Source organism: Terrapene carolina, unplaced genomic scaffold (assembly GCF_002925995.2).
Source record: "Terrapene carolina triunguis isolate 2854851 unplaced genomic scaffold, T_m_triunguis-2.0 Scaffold62, whole genome shotgun sequence".
NCBI classification, from domain to species: domain Eukaryota; kingdom Metazoa; phylum Chordata; order Testudines; family Emydidae; genus Terrapene; species Terrapene triunguis.
In genome coordinates, this window is record NW_020664413.1 from 61,542,651 (window position 1) to 61,558,887 (window position 16,237).

The window sequence follows — 16,237 nt, forward strand, 5'->3', positions numbered from 1 at the left end:
CTCCTTTTGGGAGAAGATGACTGCCCGAGAAAGTGTGGAAAGTAGGGCGATCATTTGATACCTGAGCTAAGCCAGTTGTTAATGCTACTGAAAAAAACAACACCCATCCACTGGGACAGCAGTAGAAAATGACTGATCACCTTTGATTCATCAGGTAGGGCAAAGGAGGCCAGATTCATCCCTAGTGTACCTCCGTTGACTTCATAGGGATTAGCTTGACCTATGGTGTCTTTACCAATATTCCACATGTGTCCAGCTGACAATGTGTTTATCTGGTCATCAACAAGATGGCATGTAAGACAGACATTTAAGTAAGTTTGTTGCGATCATTCTGCATCCCATCTCTTATTAGGCTGAGCCCCTAGTTGAGTAAAATTAGCTGTATTATTTTATCAAGATGGTTGAAGAAGGGTGGAATGAATTTTGTGGAGTCAGTTCCTACTCCAGATAGTGAAAAGAGTGTTGGCTTCTTAGTCAAGACCAAATAGACAATGTCACACTCAACACTGTTGTGCTAAATCAGCCTGGGACTTAAACTGGATCTGAAGAATGGTTACAATACAACATTCTACAGAGGTTTAAGTCACAGAAGAATAGCCCTGAATATCTGTAATTGTTCAGTAAAACATATGAGAAGAACCGATGAGATCATTTCAGTGACGAGCTTACCACACCAGAGAATTTAGCTTGATATTGAAGAGTGTATTGAATATTATAATAGTATTGGATCAGATAGGGAAATCTATTTCCTAGAAAGGGGTGAAATTATTAGAAAAGTCAAGTGTTTCAATATATTTTTAGGTGGAACCAGTATTTGACTTTTGTGTGTGTAGTTATTGACATCTGAAGATACAGATGCTTGTCCATTCAAGTAGAAAATCTTTTTTTTCTGCAGGTATAGACACACCCAGAAGTGCAGCTATAATTAAGACGGTATAAATGTTTCCATTATAAACCTCATGTTTTGGAGATTGTAACCCAGTGGTAAAATTTTGCTCAGCAGTAAAGCAAAAATCTATGGTCTTGGTGGAGTAGGGTTTTTTTCCACAATGTAAAAACATATGAGAAGATATGTCATGTAACTTTTGTTTTGGTAGTGTTTCTTTTTTAACTGTATACTCAAAATAATATTGGTATGATGGGCTGTAATAATACTGAAAGAGCCATTATGATCTATAATTTTGACATTTATTTACAACATTTAGCTAATTATATTTTCTTTGGACCAAATTGTTCACTTTGTTCCACCTGTTCTGCAGCCGTGTTATTTGTGTGATAGCAGTGAAGTTACACCAGCATAAAAATGGGGTAGAGAATTGCATTTTTGATCTAAAATTTTAAAAAGAGATATAAATCCAAAAGAAAATGAAGCCAAAAAAAGTTAAGTAAAGTATTTAAGCAAGGAAATAAAGATTCTGTAGTTGAACACCGCCATTAACTTGCCCTTATTGTGCCAGTGTATTACATTTTTATGTTCGATTAAACCCACTTATGCTTAAAGATCCCTGCAACACCTAGGCACCATGATCTGGTGAAAGACACCGTTACAGTTCTAATTCCAAATCTTCTGGCTTTTCTTAATTTGAGATGAATTACATAACTAATTTCATTTTTATAGTTTAATTAATAATGCTGTACTTTGGATAACTATTTTCTCAGTACAGGTTAATGAACACGTTCCTTCTTGTGATTTATAAAGGCATAAATTTAGTTCTTTTTACCAAACCAGCCTCAGGAGAAAAATCACTTCTTTACAGAGAGGTTTAGCATCGATAAAACAGAGCCAGATACAACCACTGTTATTCAGGTTCAATAACACCTTACTCCAACCTGACTCAGTGAGGGACTTAAGCATGGGCCTAACTTTGAGGCACACAAGTATTCCTGTTGACTTCAATGGGACTACTAAGCATGTGCTTAAGTACCTTGCTGAACTGAGGCCTGAATAATCCCAGTTGTTATCATTGGGAATACTCATGGGTAAGAGATTTTTATTAAAATTCACAGGCAAGATGTGGGCAATAAACAATAAATCACAGAAGCCCTGGGCCCCAACACCTGAGGCTGACAGCCGTTGCCCCACAGCTGCGGGGGGCTGACTGCCTGAGCGGGGGGACTGAAGCTTAAGGCGGAATTTACAGCGATCTGTTAAAGTCACGGAATCCGTGATTTCCATGACAAAATCGTATCTTTACTCATGGGGTAAGGTGCTATTCAACCTGAGTATGAGTGCCAGAGTCCGGCCCATAATGAACAGTTCATTAATCACTCTTCAGTGTTCTTCTGCTGTGGCAAGAGAAGAACCAAAAATATGCTTAATATTAATATAATTATATTAGCACCACGCCAAACTAGGTGCCTTGTAGTAGGTTAACTTACTAGGCAGTAAGGGGGGCAGTCAATTTCCTCAAGGTAGGGAGAGGAGTTACTTCCTGCTTTGGAGAAAACAGCACATTTATAAAAAATTTCAGTGCACTTTGTGAGTACATGGATGCATCAGACTTTTCACAGCCATCTACCACCGAGCACCATCTCCATTTCCAATGAATATTCAGGATGTTTGATCTACAGTCATCTCCGTGTTGGAAGGGCAGGTCTGTAAAACACTTTCAGCTCTCATTTTACAACCTAAACATGCTTCTCAAGGAGGGAAACAACACTGTTACATGTTGCCATGCAAAGCGCAATTTGGCAACCAGAAAATAATACATCCTTTTTCGTCCTAAGGCAAACTCACTCGCACCCCCCCCCCCCCCCCACACACACACTTGAAATGGGATGGAAGCTGACACGGCTTTGAGGTTGGACATCTAGCCCACCTTTAGAGCTGAAAGTGTTACTGTAAGAACAGTCCTACTGAACTTTGTACTTTGTGTTGTCTGCTGGTGTTGATGTCACCTCCTTTTCCATCCCCCAAGAAGAAGAAACAGTAGAGAGTCCAATGGCTGAGGAAGCGAAACCAGCAGTTCTTCCTGGAAAGGAGCTGGGGAAAGACAATGGGTCTGCTGAGCCTTCAGAGCAGGCAGAGGGCCAGCTGGATTCTGGTTCGGAGGCCAAAGTGTATCGTGAAGACAGTGTGCTAAGTGTGGCACCCAGCGGGAAAAGCGTAACAGTTGTCGAGGAGGTGCCCCTGAAAGCAAATATACCTTCCTTGGCTGAGGAAGGTGTGTCCTCCTTAGGAGTGCATGTGTTTGCTGCAAACGAGTTCTTCTCCTGCTTTCTCCAGTGCTTTCCAAGGCTGCTCCATTTCCTCCTCTTCTCGTTTATTATTATTATTGTTCTTGTTATTATGCTTGACGAGTATGTATCGGGTAACCCAATTTGCATAGATGCTGTATAACGAATGGTTTCCCACCACTGCAGCTGATTCCTGATTTTTTTTACTTTGCTATGATACAATGTGCTTTGCTGCTAAGCTGATACTGCCACATCAGCCTTTTTTTCCCCATCTCAGATGTGTTTGCCAGTCACATTGCTAATCTATGTATATACTTTTTTTCTTTTTGGTGCAGAGATTCATCTGCTTTTCTTTTAAAAAAAAAAGGAGACTTATTGACTTAGACTATGACATAAAGAGGCTTAAACTATAGAAATATTTTTGCTTGCTGTGTGCAGTGTTATTATTTATTTATGCTTCAGTGCATTCTGGTTTCGTTTCCGTAAGGCTATTGCTTCTTATTTCATATCCTCACCATTCATTGCAATCAGCTCCCCCCTTCCCTTCCCTCCTCGACCATTGCCAAAACTTTGAGTTTTCATTTATTTTAGCTTATTATGAGTTTATGGCCCAACCTGAAGTCCCTGCTCAGGCACAATTCCCATGATCCCAATGGGATTTTTGCCTTCGTAATGAAGTGTGGAATTGGGCACTTAGGGTAAAATCCTAAGGTGCTCACTTAGGCAAAACTATCAATAGTTTTGATAGTTTTGATCAAATTGAAATCAATAATTTTGCTTGAGTAAGAATTAAGTAAGTCTTCAGGGTTTGTCCTTTTGACAGTATTTCTCATCAGTTGTTTCAGAAGGAAACATAGAGGTAATGATGAGCCATACACTTCCTAATTAAGAGATTTTGGGTGTTGGAGGCTTGTGTTTACAAAAAAGCCTGTCCTAGTAATTTTATTTGGCCCAGCTGAGCAAGATGAAATTCCTTTGGTATTGTATCTGCTAATATCATGTGGTATGTGCATCAGCATTACCAGCAGAGGTACAGAACTATAGGTGAAGAAAGATAGCATGTAACTAATTTGTCTCAGTGACACCACAGTGAAATCAGCTAATGGGCATTGCTTTTGCATATTATATAAGTTGTGAATAATCACCACCATCACCAAAACACCACAAAAACTTTAAAAATAGAGAGGTGGAAGAAGTATAACAGTTGTGGATGTTTTTATTTGCTACTTACAATGTTAGAAGGGTGGTTAATATTTTAAGCTGAAGATAGCCTATCTAAATATTTTAAATAATGATGAACAGATTAATTCAAATTGCTCTAAAAATGATAACGGGCCCAGACCTGTGTGCCATACTCACACAAACGATTTCATTGGCTTCAACTGGAGAACTTCTGTGAGTACGGAGATCCAAATTTGTTTGCCCGAGATGTGTTGCAGCATGTTTTGGAAACATGCATCATTTATTTTTTTTAAAGAAAAACTGACTAGACAATGTTATAACACATTCTGGCATAGATTTCATTATTCTTGTCTTATCATGCACTAGGGAAAGATCAATCTATTAACTACTAATAAATCATCTATAAATTATATATTAAAATATTACCAAAGAATATTAACTATGCTAAGAATATAGCAGTAACAGGTGTCAGAGTAACATTTTGATTAATTTTAAAATAATCCAGGGCCTCATTTTTCACCCATGGTTTCCACTGACTTCATTTGGAGCTGTGAGTGCTCTGCATTTCTGAAAGCTAGGCCTCTCAACTTTGGAAATACAAACAGGTCCACATCCCGTGCACGTTGCATGAGGTCAGTTTCATGAAAATAACCTGCCTTCTGCTTTTTTGCTAAAAAGCAAATGTAAAAGATCAGTGATATTAGTTAATGAGCTCCCTCATTCTACAGTTAGCCCATGTACTGTGTATTTTAATATTTCCTTTGATTAAGCTAGACACACAAAAACTTGTGATTTAAAAAGAGATGTAGTATTACGTAATTGCATATATTGTGTATTTCAAGCACATATACAAGGATACTGTTACTTGGCCAAATCTTGCAGACATTTACCAAAGCAAAATTTGTATTGACTTCAGAGTCTAGCAAAGCATTCAAATATTAATTGAGGGATATTTATGATTTTACTGTTACAAGTAATGAGTATGAAGAAATCACATGAAACAAAAGGGTATATTTCTCATTTCAGTGGAGACAGCTTTACATGTGTAACTCATATTATCATTAATGCACTTATAAAACCTTGTGCATCAAGAGGAGAGGAGAGTACAACACTTTAAAACAAATTTCTAACTGAATAGCCTTGCTGCATGGTTGCATAATTTCCCCTCTCCCTTCCATTAATCATACCAAGATATTGTTGTAAGCTAAATGACTGTCTATAAGTACTTTAAATAATTTGTCATAAAACCCAACCAAACTACTTCAGATTTACTTACAGCCTCGAAGATGGAAATCCGTGACCAGGAGGGCACAGGCCCTTTCACAGCGGAGCCATTAGACACAAAGGATCGTGAGTCAGAGAAAGACAGTAAGACTGATGAGCAATCTAAACATGATGCCTTAGTTCCACAGCCAGCAAAAACTGAGACTCTAGATAAAAAGGAGTCACGGGGCAAAGAAGAAGAGAAAATGCATCCAACTGTGTCGGGACAGACTTTGGATGCAGATCTGCAAAAGAAAGGGGAAGTAAGTTTTGCAGACCCAGGTGCTGATTCAACTGCAGAGTCTCTTGTATCTCAAGGATGCAGGGACTTGTCAGCTGACCTGCCGAAGGAGAGTAAAACAGATGGAAGGAGTACAGATACCCAGATACCATCTAACCAGGCTATACCCCTGACATATAAAGATGACTTTACAGAAACCCAGAAGAGTAATCTTGCTCTTTTGCCTTCAGAATCTAGAATTGACGTGTCTGGTGCTGCCAAAAGTGAACCTCTTTCAGAAACTCCAATGACTGTCTCACAGAAATCACAACCTGAAGACAGTTGCAAAACAAAACAAGAGTTCCCTGACAAAGAGATTGCCAAAGATCTTTCGAAAGATGAAAAGATCCACAAAGACAAAACAGAAAAGCCAGAGGCAGGAGATGTCTCTGCAATGGCTGCAGATGCCCCCAAACCAACTACAGAGGAAAGACCCATCCAGAAAGTTTCTACCTGGGGGGAAGAAAAGGACATGACAAGGGATGAGAGTGATGAGGAGGAAGGATACGGCTTCCTGGATTGGCAGCCCTCCAAAGTATTAGATGATAGTAAACTTTATGTGGAGCAGGAAGATAAAATAGTTGTTCCAGACAAAGCAGTTGTTAGTGAAGCTAAAAAGTCATCTGATGGTCTCCAAGCAGAAGAAGAGACTGATCGAACTGGGGTCTCAACAGTAGTAGATGCCAAAAAGGAAGAGCAGCAGAGCACAGAGACCCCCATTGGCAAGTTAAGCCATGAATCAGTTCCTGAGAAAGCAAAAGAACCTATAGATACAGTTCAGTTATCTAAAACAACAGAAAAAGCTCCTGATGCACCAAGGTTAACAAGTGAAAAGGGCCCAACTCATGAACTTCATCAAGACAGAACTATTGAAAAGGATGCTAAGGAGGATACATTCCATATCTCAGATTCAGCTACACATGAAATACAGGTAGAGGAGGATAGGTCAGGAATGTCAAAGTATTTTGAAACATCTGCTTTGAAAGAGGAAGCAACAAAAAGTGACACACAGCAGCAAGGCAGTGATTACTATGAACTAAGTGACACTAAGGAAAGTGCATATGAACTTTATCATGCAGATCCTCTACTATCTAAAAAGGAAGACAAAAAATTAGAGCCAGAAACAGATCAACCATCCAGTGTCCCTGCTCATGAAATAGGATATAGTACTCTTGCTCAGAGTTTTCCATCAGATAAGTCTGAGGAACCTAGCTCTCCACAGGAAAGGATGTTCACTATTGATCCCAAAGTGTATGGGGATAAGAGACAAATCCATAGTAAAAATAAAGATGATTTGACTCTAAGCAGGAGCTTAGGACTTGGAGGAAGATCTGCAATAGAACAGCGGAGTATGTCAATTAACCTGCCAATGTCCTGTCTAGATTCTATAGCACTAGGATTCAGCTTTGGCCGTGCTCAGGATCTCTCTCCCCTCGCTTCAGATATTCTAACAAACACTAGTGGGAGCATGGATGAAGGTGATGATTACTTCCCAGCAACCACCCCGGCATTAGAGAGAGCCCCCTGTTTCCCTATAGATAGCACAGAGGAAGATGAAAACATTGAGGAGGAAAAAGCAATGGAAGAAGAACATATTCAGGTTGAATCCTTGTGTGAGTCGCCCTTCCTGGCTAAAGATTATTACAAAAATGGGGCTGTAATGGCCCCTGATTTGCCTGAAATGTTAGACCTAGCAGGCACAAGGTCTAGATTAGCTTCTATGAGTGCTGATACAGAAGTGGCACGAAGAAAATCGGTTCCTTCCGATGCTGCTGTAGAAGACAGTGGTGTGTCCCTGCCTCCTGTGACTGATGAAAACCACATAACTCTAAAAGCTGAAAGTCAGCTAGAAGACTTAGGCTACTGCGTTTTCAATAAGTACACAGTCCCACTACCTTCTCCAGTCCAGGACAGCGAGAGCTTAACAGGTGAAATCTGCCCCTTTTATGAAGGCAGGGATGAAAAAATGAGAAGAGGCCTGGCAGCTGACCTCTCTTTGATAGAAGTGAAGTTGGCAGCAGCTGAAAAGTCTAAAGAGGAATTCAGCAGCGAAAAAGACTTGAGTCCAAACATCTCCAGTGATGCAACAGTTCTGGGAAGGGAGTTTGAGCAGGAGAAAAAAGGCTCTGATAAGCTAGATACCGTGCTAGAAAAAAGTGAGGAACAAGTTGATTCCAAAGAAATCTATTCCCTTGAAGATACAAAACATGAGAAAAAAAGGCCTGATGCAATTTTAGAAATGAAAGAAGAAGGTACAGTTGATAAAGTTCCCGTAGCCGGGCCAGAGAGTGATAGTGCATATGACAAAGCATTAGAAAAAGAGGTAACAAAAGAAAAAGATCTTGTTTCTTTACTGACTCAGAAGGAGGAAAACTCTCTTAGCATTATACCAAAGGTAGCTGAGATAGAAACACCACACAGGCCAGACTACGATGCTATAAAACACGATATGGATGTTGCTGCCAGGAGAGCTGACCAAGAATACCAGACTCAGCTACATACTGAGATCAGTGAGTTTGCTGCAGCTGGTTCAAAGCAGGACACAGATTCTGTAAAAAAAGCAGAGCCTGAAGCCCAGGAAGCTCAGCAGCAGCAAAAGGACCTGGCCTCTTTGCCCAAAGAACCAAAGGAGGCAGATGTTCTTTCAAGAACTGAGCCTGGTGAAATGAAGGACAGCACCAAACTCTCTGAGTCTGAAATTAAGGAGAAAGTGCCTAAGCCTGATCTGGTGCATCAGGAAGCAGTAGATAAAGAAGAATCTTACGAGTCTAGCGGAGAACATGATCAAATCCAAGAAGACTTAAATGGAGAATCTTTGAAACCTGATGACAGCAAAATAGAACCTCAGAAACCACCTGTATCAGAAGAAGAGATTACATCACTATTGCCAGTGGAAGAACCTTCCATCGAGCTTGCCATTTCAAAAGCTGATTCTGTACAAGAAGAGACAGCTGACATCCAAATGGAGAGCATACCACAGCCTAAAGAAGAAATTAAAGAGACGACTCCAGACATAGCTGTGAGACCTGCAGAAACCACGGAGCAGCTACTGTGTGATTTAACACCTGAGTCTGTAAAAGGCAAAGAGCATGAAGAAAAAGAAGATGAAGAAGAAGAAGATGATAAGCATCAACTCGTGTCAGACATGCACCAAGAAATAAAGTTGGAGGCACCTGCTGGAGAAGAGGCGCCGACTGAGGCTGGCCCAGAGGAAATGCCTGAACTGAAAGGAGTTATTGAGTCTGTTGTGACAATTGAGGATGACTTCATCACGGTGGTGCAGATGACTGTGGATGAGGGCGAATCTGCCTCTCACAGCGTACGCTTTGCTGCCGCACAGCAGGAAGAAATGGAAAGAAGGGACTCCCTGCCTGAAGAGGAAGTGGAGATGGAGATGGAGGAACCCGCTGACATCCAGGCAGAGCCCACAGAGGGCTCGCTGGAAGCTCCCGCTTCACCCGAGAAGGAGGAGATCCTGCTAACTGATTACAAGACAGAGACATATGATGATTACAAAGATGAAACAACTATCGATGACTCCGTCATGGACACGGACAGCCTGTGGGCGGATACTCAAGGTGTGCATTATCCTTTTTAAAAAAATGTTTTTGCTTCCCAACAAACCATAATGATTAAAAAGCATAATAATAATAATATAATAATAGTAATAATAATTTCAGCACATTTCAGAAATGTTATAAAATAATCTGCCATTTATTTTAAACAATCTGCTGTATTTTCAAATTTCTTTCCCCTCCACCAAAGCGTTGTTAACATTTGTTACTAATTTTCTGTTTGTTGTTATAATTTGCTCTGACCCTACAGATGATGATAGGAGCATCATGACAGAACAGTTAGAGACTGTTCCTAAAGAGGAGAAAGCAGAGAGAGAATTGCGAAGATCATCTCTCGATAAGCATAAAAAAGAGAAACCTTTTAAAACTGGGAGAGGCAGGATTTCTACTCCTGAAAGAAAAATAGCTAAAAAGGAACCTAGCACACTCTCCAGAGATGAAGTGAGAAGGAAAAAAGGTTCATTTAACACTCACTATTACCATATTTTTGCTGTTGTACAGTACTGCCAGGTTACTCTGTTGTAGAAGTTGAATGTTGTGCTAGTACTAACTAATACTATTTAATCAGACATTGTACAATTACGTCAAAACAAGGTGCTAGGCTCACCCCTCTGTTACTCCAGGTTTATGCCCATATGGCGGACAAGGCAACACATCTGGGGTTAATGCACTACTCCTTCGCCTCTGCAAACTAATTAATTCCTCAATTCAGTCCAGTGCAACCTAAAGCATCAAACTGGAATAACAGAGCAGTGGGTCTGGCCAATGGTTGATTTGTTATCATGTAAAACTGTTTGGGCTTTTTTCCTGATTGTGTGCTTTTGTGTTTTCTTGTCCATAGCAGTGTATAAGAAAGCTGAACTTGCTAAAAAATCTGAAGTTCAGGCCCACTCTCCCTCCAGGAAAATCATTTTAAAACCTGCTATCAAATATACTAGACCAACTCATCTCTCCTGTGTTAAACGGAAGCAGACAGGTGACTGTGCTGTGTTCAATTATGCAATGTGGCTGGCAAACATAGACACTTTTTTTTTAAATCTCATTGCTATAGCAGCTTCTCTATTTTTTTATTTTTATTTTTCCTCCGAGAATATCAACCTTCATGAATAATATTACTTTTCGGTGTTTTGTATCATTCTTCTTTTTCGCTATTTCTTTATTTCTCTATTTGTTTGACAGAGGCCATGATCATGTATGCTTGTCATTGCTCGGCCTTCCAAGTGCCGTGATTGTATCTTGGCATTGTGCTTGAATGTGGTGTTGTAGGAATCTCTATTTTCATTATTTGTATTTGTTTATTTATTTTGTGGTGAATTTATATGGTGGGAAAGTGTTGAACGCTTAAACCATGGTATACATATCCATTATTTTGCTTTTTTCTCTCATGCATAATAAGAAGACTTGTATATTGCTCATTTATACTTATCTGCATTGGCACTTCCAAATCTGTTACTGATGTTTATGACTTCAAGCCAAAACCCACAGGGAGAATCTGGAATGCAGAGTACGACGCTGAGAGAGAAGAAATCTGGGGTCAAACGACGAATGCATTTCAAGCAAAAATGGTTTTCAAAATCTTAGTATTTGATAGGGGAAGATGAGAGAAAGACAACCAGTGGTTCTCACAATATCTAAATAGATATGTCATTATTCAGAAGACCAGAATTAGAACATCTTCACTCCAGTCTCTCAGTATTATTCTTGATGGCACTGTCAGATCAGGGTGGAAAGAGAAGTATTGGACTTGTCTGTTTTTTTTTAAAGGGATGGGACATGGTTTTCCTATAACACAGTTTGACACCTCCATGTACTGCAATGCAGTTGCTCCTTATTTACATCAGGGTAAATGAGAAGAGAACCATGCCCCACTAGTTTACATTCAGAGTGTAATATTCTAAAATGGAAATGTTTTTATGTTTCTTGGCTCAGAAGTTAAAAACGATGTTTATTACTTTGGTTAGCAAGATATAAATTAGAGTAGTCTCCAGTGTGCTCCAACTAGCTCCAGACCACAACTGGGAGAGTAAAGGTGTCTTAAACCCACTTAATGATCTTATTGAGACCAGAAGATGTGACCCATAATTCAAAGATTCTTCAAAGAACCCAAAGTGTGTTGTGGGATTAGGGACTAGGTGTCACAAGTTGGTTTAATGCTTTAGTCCTTCACCTTTGCAGACCAGGTTTCATATCCTGCATTGGTCATAAATGAATTTTTTAACTATTTGGCATGATTTGATTGCAACTTAGGGAGGCTTAAGGCTAAAACAATGAGATGTTTCTTCATGGCATAACTCATTGGCTTTATAGATTTACAGTCTTGCAAATATCCACATCTCTTTCTTATGTATACTGCTATTGTTCCCTCCCATGGGCTACCACTAAACCTCTAAATTTTTTTGCTTCCTATAGCCTTCTAGTCAGAATTGAGGTGTGCCAGTAGAAAAACATAGGGAAGCCTGCCCATCGCTTAGACACACTCATTCTGGCTCTAGGTAGTGCTATCTGTCCCTCATTGTAATATATAAAGGAATTCACTCAAATTAAAAACAAACCCAACAGGTAGCCAAAGTGTAAAATATAATTTAAGGACAAACTCCAAATTTATTCAAGCAGTAAGAATTGAGATCAAATAAAAACCCCTCGTCCAAAACATCAGCAAACTTTGAGAGAGTTCTGAATCAGATTAAATTTCGTGGCCTTTATAATGCGTGGAACCAAAACCCCGGATCTGAAATTTGGGATAATTTTGGTCTGGAACTGAACTTTGAGGTTTGGGCTCATCTGTAAAGCAGACTAACATGAACCAAATTACTGAATGAACAGAAAGTCCCCACAACCTAACATTGGCATATCCTCAAGACAGCTGAAAAATCACAAGGTAGCACACAGAACGCCTGAATTTCTTCTTCCTCCCCTTTTCTGTATCAGTGCAGTCACTCCAGTGATTGCTGCTACGGAGGGTAAGGGGGCATAGAAGGATATTTCATAGAATTGCCCGCTGGGGTGTAGACATCCAGGATTAAATATGTACACCCCTCAGGTGGACCTAACCAACACAGGGACCGGACCCGTCCCCGGGCATCTTCAGGATCCAGGAGCTGGAGGGGGAGGTATATTTTCCTAGCTGAATGGTGTAAACCAAGAAGCCTGTTTTCCATTCTTCCTTTTTGAGGAATGTAAAACAATTTGTTTGAGGCAGCGTCTACTCCCATTGAAATCAATGTGAGCTTTCTTTTTGGTTTCAGTGAGAGCCGAATTGGATACCTAGCCACAAATGCCCCCAGAGTGTATTCTGTATAACTCTGAGCACATTCCAAGCAGCAAAAACATGTTAGCCTTTTCTGTACTTTAAAAATGAAACTTGTCCAAATAGCAACCATGTGGGACACAGGTGTCTCCATTAAAAAGTCAACATTTTGTCCACATTTACCATGCAGTGAGACAGTAAATGAGATATCACAGTATTTCCCTATAATCTCAAGGGACAGAAAATAACGCATGTCCCTGTGTAGTAACTATGGGCAGAAGCTGACTATTTTAATGGCAACCACAGTCTCCTCAGTAATTATGATTATTAAAAGATGCTCCTTCCTTGGAACATGAAAAGAGAAAGAAGGCAGAAGGAAAAGACAGTTTTATTTGATCATCTAAACTTTATCCTAATTTTCATCGTGTTGTTTGATTGGCTGAAGTTAGAAGACACTGCTGCCTTTGTGACATCACATCCTGGATGTCATAGGGTTGGCCAGCACAGTTGCTTAGCCTTTGAACTGGGGCAAACATGCATTAGGCTTGTCTTCCTTGTCTTAAATATGTTTATTGTGTGATTAAACTGGTAGCAGAGCACGAAAGGACAGTGTGACGTCATGATCCAGGTATTTTGCTCAGATGGAGGAGTTGTTATGCTTTCAGGTAAGTCAGTCACAGAAGCACAAAACTGTGCTCTGTACTTCATAGCTGCAGGCAGTTGGAGTTAAATACCAAAGGAAAAAGGAGAAACATTTAAAAATCAAAAAACAGCAGTAACAGATGTGGGAAAAGGTAATGCAGGAGGGTTTTATTGAGCATGTTCAGCTCTAAATGCAGAACTAAACTGTCAGTTCTCTTTCCCTCTCTCTCTCTCTCTCTCTCCTACTCCCTCAATTTAAAATCAAAGAAAAAGAACAAGACAAGAACATTATTTAAGAGGGCAAAATTATTGAGTGGGAAAGGCAGCCTTGTTCACAATGGAGATTGGTTGCAGAATACCATGATTTCATCCCACCCGACAGTTACAGGCAAGGGGCTGTGCTGGGACAACTGCCAAGGCCAAGGGGAAACCCATCTTTGCTACCCTGGACAAAGTTTCAGGGTTGCTTTCACAGATGGAACAAAATCGGGATTATAGCTAAGAGACCTCGGCTGTGACCACCCAACCTTCCTCCTATGCCCGCTCAGAGTCCAGTACTGTGCGGTTGCAAAGGATTTCACTAGTAGTTAGAGTTCACATAACACATAGCTTCCTGAATAACAGCATGGTGGACACTTAGTACACACGTTTCTGAAAAGCTCCTCAACTTCTAGACTTTCCCCTAGGATGGAGTCCAAGTCAAACTATATCAGTTTCACCTGAAATGTAACTCAAATCATGTTTCATCAGACAAGAACCACAGGATAACACTGAAAGAAGATAGGTGCCGGTGCTTTAATGATAAGATATTAAACTAAAGTCTCAGGGTCTGATTGACCTCTGCGTTACTCCACTTTTATACCAGTGTGACTGTATTGACATCAGTGGAGTTATAGCCGTGTATATTGGAGTGAATACACAGCAGTGAATCAGTTTCTTTTCATTTAGGGTTCTTGGCCAAGATTTTGAAAGGTGGCTAGTGAGATTGCTTGAGATTCCTTAAAGGGGCCTGATATTCAGAGGGCTATTGTTCAGTATTTTCTGAAAATTAGGCCCCTTTAAGGTGTCTCATTTTGGGCTCTCAAAATCACAAGTCACTCCTCAAAAATTTTGGCTCTCAATCCTAGATCACTAGGAAGAGGAGGACATAATTCTGATTTGCTGGCTAGAATTAATAAATTAACTGGAACTATCACAAATATGGTAACATGTATTCTTTTATTTCTTAAGGCAGCTGCATATACTGCATATAATAATTCACCAGATCATTGCTTTGCACGGTGCTTACAAGACAATTGATTATACTAAAGGTGTCCAGCAATTCAAAATGATTATTTTTAACCATCAAGGGTTTTTTTTGTTTTTTGTTTTTGTTTTTTTTTTTGGGTCTCACAGCGGCAGGTGGTGAAACAAACCAGGCTCCAGGTGTATTTAAACAAGCAAAGGAAAAACTTTCAGTGAGTAAAATAATTCTCTTGTCATTCATCTTTCTAAAAACTCCTTTTTGTCCTGTCTCAGGTGGTTTTGTTTTAATTTCAGTAGATAACTGTGCCTTCCCTTTAGAATTCATTTGTCATATTCATTTTTTTTATTACAGCCATTCTCCCCGCATAGCCTCTGAATTACAAAAATAGATAATTATACAGTTTTTGATAATGTTTTTTTATTATTATTATTATTATGTATTGTTTGTATTATTGTATCATCTGAGGTCACGGACAAGGACCCCATTGTGCTAGGTGCTGTACAAACACACAACAAAAGACAGTCCCTCAATCCACCGTTGACACACAGACGCTGAGTTACAATAAAGTTTAATATTGTGAAGCATTTAAGGCCAGGCCCTCGGCTGGTGTGAATCAGCATAACTCCATTGGAGCGCACTGGAGCTGCACTGATTTACCTGATCTGATTTTCTGGCCATTGTTGTCATCTTGCTGGATTGTTACATACAAGAAGAAAATCCTGCCTCATGATTGGCTGAAAAGAGTCTTGTGATGAGTCATTACATTTCTATTGCTTTTCTCCTCAGAGGTCACAGATTTCTGGAAAATGTTAACCAATGACATCTCATATGCAAATGTGCCTCCTGATTGGCTTAGCTGAGGTCATGTCCTGGACCACTCTCCATCTTAGAATGTTAGGTTTAAACAAAATTGTCAAACTTCCCGTCCTCACCTTCAAGGCTCAGCACAGCCTACACCACCACTTACATCTCTGCTGTCATCCACGCCACACCTCTGACTCCCTCCAGCCCGTCCGTGAGTATTGCCCCACCTCCCCTTTAGTCATTCTCACTCTCCCTCCCTTCTCACATGTTGCCCATATACCCTTCCCACCCCAGCGCTCCAGGTGCCCGACTTATTTTCTTTCAAATCCCCACTGTGTAACTCTTTTTCCAAGAAGTCCACACATGCTAGCTCACAACTGTAGCACTCTGGTGACTTACCCCTTATTGAACAACGACCACAACAAAGTGCTCCAAGATTGAACCATACTCCTGGAGCTCCCAGTGTGTTCTGTGCCTGATTTGTTTTGTCTGTCTAAATAGATTGTAAGCTCCTTTGGGGGCAGGGACCATGCAACATGCTAACCACACTGTCAGTGCTTATCCCATAATATTAGATGATACTATAATCAATAATGTTGAAGATGATGGCAACAGCTTATGTAATTTGTGGCCATCATGAGTGATGTGCCAGTTTAGATCCAAATCCAGATCTGAACTCTCCCCAAATGAGTATTTGAGCCAGTGCTACAATTTTGGCCCATCTCTAGCCACAACTGAGAGATCTGTAGATATTTCTCAATAAAACATCCAGAAACATAGGTGACAGTGCATATACTGACTTCCTGTTTGGGTCAACAGCG

General features: G+C 40.1%; 1 protein-coding gene across 3 annotated transcripts in view; it reads left to right on the plus strand.

Moving 5' to 3' along the window:
• MAP2 (microtubule associated protein 2) overlaps nucleotides 1-16,237 on the plus strand; it is a 319,652-nt gene that overhangs the window by 262,613 nt on the left and 40,802 nt on the right. For 2 of the 3 annotated variants that reach the window (XM_026647706.2, XM_026647707.2), the window contains exon 8: nucleotides 14,762-14,823. In XM_026647706.2, the coding sequence (XP_026503491.1) occupies nucleotides 14,762-14,823 (62 nt within the window). Of the gene's footprint in view, nucleotides 1-5,625; nucleotides 9,481-9,727; nucleotides 9,935-10,318; nucleotides 10,454-14,761; nucleotides 14,824-16,237 lie in introns of all 3 variants that reach the window. The other variant, XM_026647705.2, reaches the window with a different exon arrangement.